Source organism: Sorex fumeus, unplaced genomic scaffold, assembly GCF_029834395.1.
Source record: "Sorex fumeus unplaced genomic scaffold, SorFum_2.1 ptg000036l, whole genome shotgun sequence".
NCBI classification, from domain to species: Eukaryota; Metazoa; Chordata; class Mammalia; order Eulipotyphla; family Soricidae; genus Sorex; species Sorex fumeus.
Window position 1 is genome coordinate 1470826 of NW_026606093.1, and position 13709 is coordinate 1484534.

At 49.5% G+C, this 13709-nt stretch overlaps 1 protein-coding gene across 1 annotated transcript; it reads right to left on the reverse strand.

Annotated features, from left to right (window-relative positions):
• Positions 1 to 1770: 1770 nt before the first annotated feature.
• On the reverse strand, positions 1771 to 11134 carry ASB8 (ankyrin repeat and SOCS box containing 8). The gene is made up of 4 exons (XM_056117800.1): positions 11018 to 11134; positions 8294 to 8456; positions 6249 to 6353; positions 1771 to 3587 (listed from the first exon to the last, which is right to left on the reverse strand). Exons 2-4 carry the CDS (start codon positions 8420 to 8422, stop codon positions 2955 to 2957), a joined length of 867 nt encoding a protein of 288 aa, XP_055973775.1. The 5' UTR covers positions 8423 to 8456; positions 11018 to 11134; the 3' UTR covers positions 1771 to 2954.
• Positions 11135 to 13709: the final 2575 nt, after the last annotated feature.

Below are 13709 nucleotides of genomic sequence, written 5' to 3' on the forward strand. Positions count from 1 at the left end.
ATCTCTTGGTTCAGTACACAGGATCCTAGAATATAGCACACTGCCTGGTCTTCACGTTTACTCTAGACGAATTCCTCTTGCATCCTCGATTGCCAATAGATTCCTTGCATCCTACAGCCAACAGATAATGCCTTAAGCATAAAATGGTGTTTGATCTCTTTTTGTTCCTGCACGGCAAAGCCTGGCAAGCTCCCCGTGACGTACTCGATATGCCAACACGGTAACAAGTCTCACGATGGAGACGTTACTGGGCCCGCTCGAGCAAATCGATGAGTGGGAGGACAGTCCTAAAGTGCACTTTTTGTTTGGGGGCCACACCAGACAGTGCTCAGGGCTTATTCCTGGCTCAGTGATCGCTCCTGATGAGCTTGGGGGACCATGTGGGATGCGGCGATTGGACTCCGGCCAGTCACGTGCCTGGCAAACACCCTCCCCACTGGACTATCGGCCCAGCTCTGGGTTTGACCTCTCGATCATACACATCATACATACCCATTAGCCGGTCGCTTCTTTCCTTCAGTCTCGAATCTCGACTCCCGACAAAGAGCCCGAGAAGAGCTGTCCCCCTGTACTTCCACCGTGTGGAAGAGGGAATATTTCCTTCTGTGGACAGATAGATCCATTTTGTTTGGGGGCGCATAGTAGTGCCCGGGGCTCACTCCTGGCTGTGCTCAGGATCATATGGCAAGCTGTCTGGGTAACCTGTGTGCAAGGCAAGCACCTTCTACCCCGCACCATCTCTCTGGCCCCAAGACAGAGCCATTTTGAAAGCCTGGGAAAGAGAGGCACCAAGTCCTGAACCTTGTTTGGTGAGTAGGCTGAAATACTGCTTTGGAGAGTGGTCGCTATTTCAGTTTGTTTTCTGTTCCATGACAACAGCTGCTTTTTCCTAATTATCGAACTGCCCAAACTGACTGGATGCCTCGTGAATGCCAGGTTAGCTTCTAATGACCAGGTCTGACTGTTGGCACAAGCATACACGTTTCTCTCAAGCTCGTTGGAGTTACTGATTTGCTTGATGAAGCAGAAGAGGTGTAAAGTGGGGATTAACTTTAGTACATCACTTTTTCTGGCTGTCTATATGATTATTACTATAATCTGAAAATAGTCCTAAATAGTGACTGAGAAGGCTGGTCAGAGCCTAGAATGCTCTTTGTACAGTTCCTTAAGAAAAGATATTAACCATAAGTATCAAGTGTTGCCTCCTGGCACAAAACGGATGCCTGATCTGCTGCCTCCCCCACACTCACATTATGGGCAACCTCCTGGTATCAACAGCACGGCCTCCGTTTTGGGAAATATCCCAGCTTGTAAATGTTTATCTAGAGCGTACCCTCGGTCTAGCACGTCCTCTGTGGTTATGTCTAAAACTGATGTGGCAGCCACCACATTGAGACACAAGTAAAGGTTACGAGGGCCGGGGGGCTCTCAGCCGACTGAGAGTGCGTGACTCATCCCACCCCACTGCTTGCCTCTTCCCCTTTCCTGCCTGACTTGGAGGGGGATAAATACCTGCGCTGTGAGACAACAAAGAGATCCCTCACCATCTCCTGCGTGACGGAGCCCTGTGTGTCTCGAGTGCTGCTTTCACCCTGACGGCCTTCCCCTGGCTCGGCCCGCAGCGCCGGACGCGGCAAGCAAGTCCTGTTATTTAATCCCCAAAACAACCTGTGAGGGGTTGATGTTAGCCCTGTTTCAGAGCAGATTTCACTGGGGCTCAGGGTGATCAAATAACGTGGATAAAAGTACGAACAACAGAAATGACCAAACTTGCTTTTAGAACTATTTATTTCTATTTTTTTAAGTGAGCAAAAAACAGCAAAAGGGCAAGAGGAAACACTTTTTCGAAATTCGCGGTGTCAGCAGAATTCATTCTTTTCTTTCCTTTTTTTTTTTTGGTAGTTCCCAACCAATATTTTTGAAAAGGTTTTTCAAATTTGCATATAGATAATCTAAGATCAATAACAACTTGATCTAGTTTAGGAACATAAAAAGGAAGAGTATTTTTAAATAAGTATTATTCATTAAAACTGATCTTTTTTGGGTAAACAGCTCATAAAATGCTTCCCCTCGCCCCAATTCCATCCCCGCCACTCCTTCATATGAATCAGGGAAAAGCAAAGTTTCCAAACCAACTCAAGGAAATATAACTCCAAACTCTTGGCAGAGTGCGCTTACAATCGGTAATGAAGATGACCCCTGGGAAAAGGCAGCCCAGACTATCTATCTAACCCACTACAGCACACATTTTCATCTGTAATGCAAAAGAGAAATGCATTGCACCAGAGAAAGATAAACTACATCAGAAATTCTTAACTTTTAGTACTCAGGGCTGCTGAGAACCTGCTATGTCCTCTACTCTATGGAAAACAGCAAGACAATCGGTCTGAAATTTTGAGCTACTGTTGAAACCCCTGGGCACACCCCGGGAAAGAAGCAAAGACTGCTGTTTACCCAAGACATGACACTCAGTTAGGGACGCTGTTCAGTCCAATGATGAAAGCACACCCTTTCAGTGTACTTGGCTGCAACTGCAACTGGAATTTTCTTTAACTTTCTCACATCAGTTAGAATACGTCTCGTGGGATTCTTCTGAAATCATGTCCACAAAGGAAAACCAAACACACATTCTTTAAATATTCCTTATCTTCCTAGAGAAATCTGGCTGCACGGTTGACTTTTTTCCCCTAAAGGGGAAGTGGGGGAGGGGAAGAACCCCTTCTTTTGCAGGGTGCAATATAAAAAGCAATAAACAGAAAACAAAAGTGAGGGATTTTTCCTGTTTGGTTGTTTGGTTTGGGGAGGTGAGATGTTATGGAGGTGACTGTTGTGACGTGTTGCCTGGAAATATAAACCACACAACAAGAATGTCTGCTTTTCCGGTTTTCCAGGACAAAGTACTTGAGGGGAAACCTCGCCCCGAGTTGCCTGCCTGCTGGTGTATCTCTTCCAGACTATTCTATTAGTAGCAGGTACTCTTGCAGAGAAGGTGGCAGTGGAAGGCCCTTCACTGCATCTGGTAGATACTGGAACCCGAGGCCACGGCGCACGGCACAACGAGACAGTGTTTTTAGAGTTCCTGGGACAGAGCACAGAACAGTCAGTTTTTCACACAGCTGCTGGTCTCTGGCCACTTCACGGGGCATGATGCCATTTTTCCTTAGTTCAAAGTGTCCAACAGCCCTGTGGAGGAGCTCAAAGCAAGAGTCCTCTTTTTCTGTTCCAAGTCCCCTGACTAGGAGAGCCACGAGGCGGGAGATGGGCGTCTGGCCTTTGAGGTTGGTGACTCTGACCTCTGCACCATAATCAAGAAGGATACTGATACTCTCAAGATTTCCCTTCATGGCAGCCCAGCTGAGTGGAGTATCATTGTTATAATCCAGAGCATTGACGGCGGCCCCGCTCTCCAGGAGGGCCCGCACACATTCAGCATTGTTCTTAAAGGCTGCCCAGTGGAGCGGGGTGTCTCGGTTGCCATCCAGAGCATTAGGGTTTGCACCATACTCCAACAGGACCTCCACACAAGCCTCGTCCTTCTCAGCTGCGTAGTGCAAGGCAGTTCGATTGTAACCATCCAGGGCATTCACCTGCAAAGAGGCAGGAATACATTACAGCAGACCATCTGTCGAGCGGAAGTAGCTGACCTGTATCTAATCGCTGTGGAACTTTTCCATGGATGTTCTAAAGAAGCGGGTCGATAAACAATTTCCAGGGAATCTGATGGCGATATGACAGGTGCTTAGGAGCAAAGAAGAAACTAATTTTCCCCAAACAACCAGTATCCTAGTTTGTGCACTGATGAGCTGGTGGGCATATTTCGGTTTATGCTATACACCAGAAACAACTCAGCACAGAGAAAGAGGTAAAAAAGGTGGGGGTTGGAGTAATAGTGCAGCAGGGAGGAATATTTTCACTTTCATCACCGAATTGGCCTCGCATGTGGCTGATCCGGGTTCAATCCCTGGCACCCCAGATAGTCCCCTGAGCCTGCCAGGAGTGATCCCTGAGTGTAGAACAAGGAGTAAGCCCTGAGCACCACTGGGTAGGACCCCAAAACCAACCAAACAAAAAGGAGATGAAGTGTATGTGTTGGTTACTACTCTGAAAGGCATTTACTGGAAAGCAGCCTGAATATACTCATCAGGGTAAAGGCTCTGGATTATTTTATTATCCCAACAAAAAAACCCCTCTGGGTTCACAAGATAACCTGGATAAAAGCATACGGAAGAAAGGTGTTGGAAAAGCCTAAAACTGCTAACACCTGTCTCTGAAGGTACAAAACTTCCAAATCTAAACTTAAAAATAGTGTATTATCTTCCCCTGCAAAATATAGTCAAAAAAAAACCTGAAATACTGAACTGAATTCAAGGGTATATAGCTCAGAAGTTCCCAAACATCTGGTCTGCTACCAGAGGAAAAAAAAATCAGCCAGTAGCCCTCTCTCCCACCCCGGCCCTCCTCTGGAAATCCGGACTTCCTCTAAGCAACAAAGCACCCTCTGCCTGCAGCTAAGGCCACCACCTGTCCCCTGGATTATTCCAGCGCCCTCACCCGACCCACACCGGGAAAAACCAATATAGTTAAAATTTTTTCCCAAGCTATTTTCACTTTCATCAACAACACTGGTCAGTGGCGTTTCATTCAGGGTCATTCACAAAAGTGATGGGATAAATAATGACAAGGACAGAACAAAGCTGCACGGACAAGGATCCTGGCTGACACCTCAACAGTACCGACGAGTACTGACACACAAATGTCTATTTCAAATCAGCACCTCAGTATGTGCACTTTTTTTTTCTTTTTGAGTCATACCCAGCGATGCCCAGAAGTTACTCCTGGCTCTGCCGCCAGGAATCACTCCTGGCGGTGCTTGGGGGACCCTATGGGATGTGGGGAATGGAACCCGGCTGGGCCGCGTGCAAGGCAAACGCCCTACCTCCGAAGCTACTGCTCTAGCCCCCTGCAGTGTATGCACTTTTAAGGCTACTCCCGCCTAGTGGAAACTGCCAGCTTCTTTGGCGATTTAGTTTACTTTACATCCTACTGAGCCTCCCTCCATCCCCCCACGCCTCCTTCCCTCTTTCCCTATTTGGGTTTTTGGTGCCACACTTGGCAATGCTCAGGGTTTACTCCTGGTTCTTCACTCAGGAATTATTTCTGGTGGTGCTGGGGAACCACACGGGATGCTGAGATTGAACCCTGATCAGCTGTATGCAAGACAACCATCCGACCTGCTGTACTGCTCTGGTTCCTGATCTATATTTTTGTTTTAGGATATATAGAAAAAAAGAAAAGAAAACAGGTAGAAGATATAAAAGCGTAAGTCGGGGCTGGAGCAATAGCACAGTGGGGAGGGCATTTGCTTTGCACGCAGCCGACCCGAGTTCGATCCCCAGCATCCCAGAGGGTCCCCCAAGCACCGCCAGGAGTAATTCCTGAGCGCAGAGTCAGGAGTATCCCCTGTGCATTGCCGGGTGTGACCCAAAGAGCAAAAAAAGAAAAAAGAAAAAGAAAAAGAAAAGATATAATCGCATAAGTAGCCCAATCTTGAGGAAGATATTCTTTTTTGTTTTGGTTTGGTTTTTGGGCCACACTCAGCAATGGTCAGCCAGGGCTTACTCCTGGCTCTCTAGTGGGATCAGTCCTAGCAGGGCTGGGATGGCAGGAATCCTACCAGGTTCGTCAGGATGCAAGGCAAATACTATCATTCTGGCCGAGGAAGAGATTCCTTCATAATATTTACCTGCTAGTGAACTTTGACAGTAGGTCCCACATGGTGTAGATCAGTGGTTTTCAACCCTCTTATGCCTGCTGATGGGCACTAGTGTGCAGACCAGTGGTTGAAAATCACTTGTTAAGCAGCAACGCCTTTTGCATGCAATGGCAAGAGATTTATGTGCACTGGCACAGGTCAGAGGACCAGAGCCTAAAAGCACTGGTTTAGATTTAATCACAGTACACGGGGTCGTAAGAATTGACTAGAAAAAAGTAAGCAGTTCCAGGAGAAAGGCTGAAGAGAAAGGATGGAATAGATTTCCCTCTTCTGGAACCATGAACAGCTTGGAAGAAAGCAAACGATGTAATCCTCAGGATCATTTATATATTTACCACCATATTTTGCTTTAGAATGGGCTATGCCAGTGTTGTATCATGTGTGAAGAGATAAGAAAAGAGACAATAAATTAAGAAAGCGTGAAGCACGTTTTAGGCTATCATGTGAAAAATGTGAAAAAGGACCCCAACATCACCTCCGCTCCTTTCTCCAGGAGTAGCTCCACACAGTCCGCGTCTGACACCATGCAGGCACAATGCAGGGGCTTCAGAGTGCCGTGGGTGCAGTTGACGTCGGCTCCCTGGGGGCACAAGGAAATGCGATCAGTGTGCGCAGCCCTGGCTCATGAAGGATGAGAGTCAGAAGGGTGAGTCTGAGAGAGGAGGGTTCTGACTGACGGCACTCTAAACACCATCCTGGCCCCAATGTCTCTTTCTAAATATATCATGCGATTATATCCACCACGAGAATACACTGAAGATGAATGAGAGGAATAATCAATGACTTCGAACAAGTTCTTAACCTCCTACCAGGCAACCTGCCAGATGGCCATGTGGATACAGATGAGGACATAAGCTTGTGTGAAAAAGCAACAGGACCCTGATGCCCAAGCAGGAAAGATGGAAAGTGGTCACCAAGCAAGGAAAACAAGCCTCTCAGGCGGAAACAGGAGGACCGGTGTATTCTTTTTGCCATCGAAGAGATGAGCATTGTGAACAGGAAGCGCATCCTAACATCAGTCGGTTTGTAAACATCCTCAAGTAGCCTCACGGCTTCAGCATTTGCTGCCACTTGGCCCCTGTTAGTGCTTCTATTTCAAATCTGATAACGGAGACAGTTACCAGTCAGGACCAAAGTCACTGAATGACTCAGCAGCAGAGCTAGAATTAGAACGTGACAAAGTTTCTACTGATGAGCCTTCTGATACCATAAGACTTCTCACAGCTTACCATAGTGCACTAAAGTAGCTCAGACATAGAGAGTGTTAATGAGAATTCCAAAGTTGCTATAAAGAATGTAAAGAAATAACATCTGGATGTATTTGTAGTGACAAAAAAATTACCTAGTAACTTCAATAGCAATAATATACAGAATATACAAAAACATACAAAAAATAACATACAGAGACTCAAAGAACTTATAAGATATTATTCTTACATAGAATTACTGAATTGCAATGGCAAGTGTCAAGTCAGTTAACAAATTTTTCTTAACGGGGCAGAGTGACAGTACAGTGGGTAGGGGGCTTGCCTTGCTTGTGGCCCTCTCAAGTTCGATCCCCAGCATCCCATGTGGTCCCCATGCAACACCAGGAGTGATTCCTGAGTGCAGAGTCAGGAATAACATCTGAGCACTGCGGGATGTGGTGCAAGAAAGGAGAAAAAAAAAAAGAGGAAAGGTATGTATATCCTTCTGTCCGTCACTGTCCTCCCGTTGTTCATCGATTTGCTTAGCGGGCCCAGTAACGTCTCCATTGGAGACTTTGTTGTTACTGTGTCTGGCATATCGAATACGTCACGGGGAGCTTGCCGGGCTCTCCGAGAGGGGCGGAGGAATCGAACTCGGGTCGGCCATGTTGGCTGCGTGCAAGGCAAACGCCCTACCACTGTGCTATCGCTCCAGCCCACCCTTCTGTCAAAAACTAAAATTTGTTTAGGAGTTAACTTTCTCTTCAGAACAAGAAGTAGTCAGTCTTGGAGGCTGGAGAGGTAGCACAGCGGGTAGGGCGTTTGCCTTTTATGCAGCCAACCCGGGTTCGATTCCCAGCATCCCATATGGTCCCCTGAGCACCGCCAGGAGTAATTCCTGAGTGCATGAGCCAGGAGTAACCCCTGTGCATTGCCGGGTGTGACACAAAAAGCAAAATAAAGGAATAAAAGTAGTAGCTACTAAGACAGAAGGGAACTAATTGACTATAACAAGCCACCAGCATTTTGAAACCACTTCCGCTTTGTTCACTCTCTTCCTCCCTTAGTAAACACACGTAGAATACTTCTGAGTTTCCTGGATCCCATATATTCTAAGTCGGTTTTTTTAAAAAAAATAAGCAGTGAATTATCTAGACTGTATTTCCTGAAGAAAAATATCAGATACACAAAGGGAAAGAGAGGAGTAAAACACCGGCCAAAATAGATCTCAATGGTCTGGTAAGTGCATTTCTGTGCTGAGCCGAGTTGCACATCTGTACTCTTACTGAGATTCCCCTCCCAAAAGAATGCACACCACTGGACGCATACTCACCCCTCTGATGAGGTCCTCCACATTATCATGTGGGAAGGAACGGATGGCAGCGATTGTTCGGATCAAGCGTTCTGAGAGAGAGTATTTGCTCTGAATACTCTGCATAATATACCACATACTGGAACTCATCAAGGCTCAGAGTATGTTCACATGCTCCAAAAGCCTGGAATAAGGAAGGTTTAGGCAAACATAGTGTCACTGATCATTCCTGCCCCACAGGGAGAAGTACTTTGTGGACTTCCTAACACTAACAAAAGATTTCACGGAAATCATATATAGTCTTAGTCATAAGAAAATGAGTTGTAGTAGTTTGGGGAAAGCGCGATGCCAAAGCTTTGACCCTCTCTGGCCTTGTTTGGCAGACTTCCCCAAGACTCCGGAGAAGGGACCGATCGCCAGTGGGAGGGCAACTCGCCTCGCGTGAGGCAGAACCACGTTTGATCACAGGTGTCCCCTGTGGTCTCCCAAGCACCACCGAGAGGAATTCTTGAGAGCAATGCCAGGAGTACACCACCAGGTGTAGCCCCAAAACAAACACAACCAGAACAAACAGATTCCTAAAAAGGTCTGTTTCGTCTACAGACAAGACTGGTTAAAATAAGGGCGTTTAAAACCACTTTTTAAAGGAGCCACATCAGGTGCTCTGAGTGCTGAGGGAGGATCCAACATTCGGAGCTGGGGACTGACGTTGGGGCCTTGCACATATTAGGCACTCGACTCTCTCCTTAGCCTTCAGAAAGGGTTTTTAAAAGCTGAGGATGCCAAAACATTCTTCTCCTCCTCTGAATTTTGTGATCTTTATTATCAACACTGCCTTTAGGTGATATGTTACATTTGACTGTGCAGTATGTTTTTGTGCACATTAGCTCTTCATCTAAATTTTAATCAAGGTCCATGACTTGTATTTGTTTTACACAAGTAACAGCGCAACAGCCAGTTTCACAAAAGTGGATATTTAATAAATATTGGTTATCTGACTAACGGGTACGGAGGCCAATCCTGCCTCTAAGGAGAGGGAAAAGGCTATGAAACTAGCAAATGTTAGTGAAAGCAAAGTGTCTGTGAAACAGTCTAAGATGTTTCTGTAAGAGGAAAAAAGGACCAATTCAAGGTAACAGTCTACAACAAGGAGGGATTGTAAAAGTATAATTATACTGTAGTCGCCTACTAAAATTCGAAAAAATTTCAAGGATCACATCAGTCACATTTAAGTTGCAAGTAAACAAGCAGAGCTACGAGGATAAAATGAAAGCAAAAAACTGGCTGTTCATCGTGATAACTGAAAAACAGTTTTAGGCAACTACATGCTGAAACGACAAAATGGCAGAGTTTAGGATGAAGATTATAATGAACGATCCTAATGTTTTTGGCTGATTAGGAACGACATGCTAGATGATTAAGGTTACAGAAAACAAGATGTAGCATCTCTGTTAAAAATATCAGAATCTGAAAATACAGTATGCTCTACCAACGTGGCTACTCAGGAATCTATGGTTCCATTCATCTACAGCTCCTGGGGAGTAAACACAGCGTCACTTTCGATAGCGCTCGGGACAGGGAAGATTCTCGAATACTGTTACACCAACGTCAAAGCTAATTGCGTGGACGCCTAAAAGTATCAAGACTGTGGCACTTAAACACGATCTAGGCAATGATCACTAAGGGAACAATGCTATTTATTCTGGCATAGCACAGCGGCAGGCGTTTGCCTTGCATGCGGCGCCGCCCGAGTTCATTCCTCCTCCCTCCCCTAGGGCAGAGCCTGGCGGGCTCCCGCGACGTGTTCGTGTTCGGTGTGCCAGACACAGTCTCGACAAGTCTCACGACGTTACTGGGCCGCTCGAGCGGATCGGTGAGCAACGGGGGAGTGTTTTGCTTTTATGGTAACTGAAGCGATGTAGCTCGGAACTGGGGCTGGAGCGACAGCACAGCGGGGAGGCGTTTGCCTCGCAGCGCTGCCCTGGCCGACCCAGGCCCGGTTCCCCCGCCCCTCCCGGAGGGCCCGGCCAGCTGCCCTGGCCTGTCAGATTTGCCAAACGCAGCAAGAACAAGTCTCACAATGGGGATGGCACTGGTGCCCGCTTGGGAACATGGGTGAGCAGCAGGAGGACAGTGCCACTAGAGCACCACGTCTTTTTTTCTTTTTCGGTCACACCCGGCGATACACCGGGTCACTGCTGGCGGTGCCCGGGGACCCTCTGGGGTGCCGAATCGAACCCAGGTCGGCTGCGTGCACGGCAAGCGCCCGCCCCGCGCGCTCTCTCCAGCCCCAAGCGCTACAGCATTTTGCTTCTGCTCCGTGGCGTGGCGCCCCGTCCGCGCTCTGCGTTGCACGATAAACAACGGCTTCTGCTCTGCCGACCACCCGCCTCTGCCAACTGAGAGGACGCAGGCTCAGGCAGATGGGTTCCTGCGCGCCGGTGGCTCGAGCCGGCCTCCCCGGCTCGCGGGGCCCGGGCTCTCCCGCGGCGATGCCCCGAGCGGTCACAATCCGGCCCGGGCGGGGGTCCGACGCCCCCGCCCCGCCCCGCCCCGCCGCCCCCGGAGCAGGAGGCGGCGTGGGGGGAGCCGCGGGGCCCGCCCGCCCGGGCCGGCGACCGTGCCCGCCCCCCGCGACCCCCGCCCCGGCCTCGCCCCGGCCGGGGACGGCGCCGGGGCCTCGGGGGCGCGCGCGGCCCAGGCGCGGGCCCGGGCGGGCGTTACCGGCGCGGGGGCCGCACTCACCCGGCGCGGCGCTCGGCGGGGGCTGCGGCGCCGCTGTCAAGCGCGACCCGGAAGCAGAAGTCGCCCCCCGCGGGGCCCGCTGTTTACGGGCCGCGACGTGGACGGCGCATGCGCGCCGGCGTCCTCGGCGCCCGCCCCGCCGCCTAGCGGGCTCGGGCGTCGGCGCGGCCGAGGCTCCGCGCAGGCGCCCTGGGGGCCGCCCCGCCCCGCCGCGCCGCGCCCCGCCCCGCCCCGCCCCGCCCCGCCGCGCCCCGCCCCGCCGCGCCCGCACGGGCCCCCGGAGTCGCGCTGCTCGTCTGCGCGGGCCGCCCCCGGGACGCGCACGGGCCGCGGGGCCGTCGCGTGGCTCGTGACCCTGAAGTGCAGCCGCGCTCGGGCCCCTCCTCCCCGGGTGCTCTCCGGGGGCTGGAGATGAGCGCCCCGAGGGGCGCGGGAGCCCGACGCTGCGCCCGCGGGGTCCGTGCACGGCGGCCCGCGAGCGCCCCGGCCCGCAAAGGGCCTAGCGCCCACCCCGGACTCGCCCAGCCGCAGGGTCTGGCCCGAGTGAAGAAGCCAGGCGGAGAGCCCGGAAGGCCGCGCCCCTGGGATGCAGCCCGCGGCGCCCCCCACGCCCGTGCCCCCCTCGTGAGTGGGCGGAGCCGCCCAGACAGCCAAACCGTGCACGAGGGTTGCTCCTGGCTCCGCACTCAGGAATCACCCCCTGGCAGTGCTGGGGGACCCCGTGGGATGCTGGGAACCGAACCCGGGTCAAATGCCGTCCCCGCTGTGTCCCCGCTCATGACCACGTTTTGAGCGAATGAGCCCAGGTGTTGGCAAGGGTTTCCGAAGGATCTTTTTAAAAAAAAAAGCAAGCCATACGACACTGTCTGAAGGTAGGACAGCCACACAATTGGTTATCAATCGAAAGAAAGAAAATGGTCCTGTGTGCTAAAGAGTTGATGAGCCTTAAAAGTCTTATCCTAAGCAAAAGAAGTCTATCGCAAAAGACCGTGTGTGGCATTATTTGACTATGTGGTAAAAGGGATTAAACCCAGGTTGACCACATGCAAGGCATGCGCTGTCCCCACTGTATTCTCTCTAACCTGGATATATCTATGTGTGTATAAAGGTACTGTACAATCTTTCCAGCCCTGATAGATAAATGTAGACAAAAGGCGAAAAAGATCCAAATGTTCATATATACAAAGTCCAGTTTGACAATTTTTCAATTCCATGGATAATGCTTTTACTGTCAAGTTTAAAGAATTCAACTAATGTAAGGTATAAATATTTTTCTGTGTCCTCTCCTAATTTAAAAAGCAATGCTACTTCTATATCTTTGATACATTTTAATGTAACTTTTGCATAAGGTATAAGGTTTCATTTTTTAGTTACTGATGCCCAAATATTTATCACCATTTATTGAAAGAATATTTACCATTGTAGAAAATTAAAAAAAAAAAAGCAAGCCATACATAGATCTGTGAGGCATCCATCTCCGATTTTGGGTTAACGCATGCTCTGGTTACTGGTAGGTGGCTCCGTGGAATAGGGGTTCAGTGGAGGGGAGTCTGCAGGGTGCACCTGAAACTGTCCTTATGTAATGAAGACATTTGCGAGGCTTTTTGGAGAGGGAGCACACCCCGTGGTGCTCAGGTCTAACCTCTGGCTCTGTGCTCAGGGGATCCCAGGGGATGCCAAGGATCGAACTCCCGTTGCCTGCGTGCATTGCTAAGGCCCTGCCTACTGTATTATCGGTCAGGTCACCACATAATAATTAATAGATTTACTTAGGAACCTGAGTATTATGTAAAATTAAATTCACTACTTTCACTCCTGGGCTCATTCTGAGGGCATGGATCACTGTCACTTTCACTGTCCTCCCATTATTCATCGATTTGCTCGAGCAGGCTCCAGTAACATCTCACAACAAATTGTGAGACTTGTTACTGTTTTTTTTGGCATATTGAATACCTCACAGGGAGCTTGCCAGGCTTTGCCATGCAGGCAAAATCACTTGATCACTTGACTTCCCGTTAATCATCGATTTGCTCCAGTGGGCGCCAGTAACGTCTCCATTTGTCCCTGTAGCGTGCTAGTGTTGCCCAATGGTGTGTGTTCATTCTAGGAACATGAAGAGCCTCAAACCGATTGTTCAGGATCTTGATGAAGAAGTCTGACTATCTGGTAGGTGGGCGGCCCCGCGGTCTTTTGAAGTCCCATGGAATCTAGTCAGTAATGGCTCTAGTCCAGCGGTCGTCTCCAAATCTCATTACGTGTCCAGCCCATCTGATTTTTGACGCCTTGGCAAACGAGACAGCGTCCCTGATTCTTGATCGTCGATGGAGGTCGGAGCTCCAGATTCTTTCTCTCACTTGAGTGAAGCGTGATACTCTAAGCATAGCTCTGTTGATTCCTCTTTGGGAGACCCAAATAGCTAGCGTTCTCATCCTGTTTTCTTAGGGCCCAGGTCTCTGAGGCGTATGTTAATGCAGGAAGAACAGTGGAATCAAAGAGATGTGCCCGGAGCTGGAGGTTCTTCATCCTCGTAATTATATCTTCAATGCTCTTGAAGGCATTCCAAGCCGCTCTCTTCCTCCTGCGCAACTCAGGTGCCAGGTCATTCATCATGTTGACTTCTCGACCTAGGTACACATAACTGTTCTATTTGGAGATGGTCGTTCCATTGAGAGCGAATGGGGTGTCAGGAACG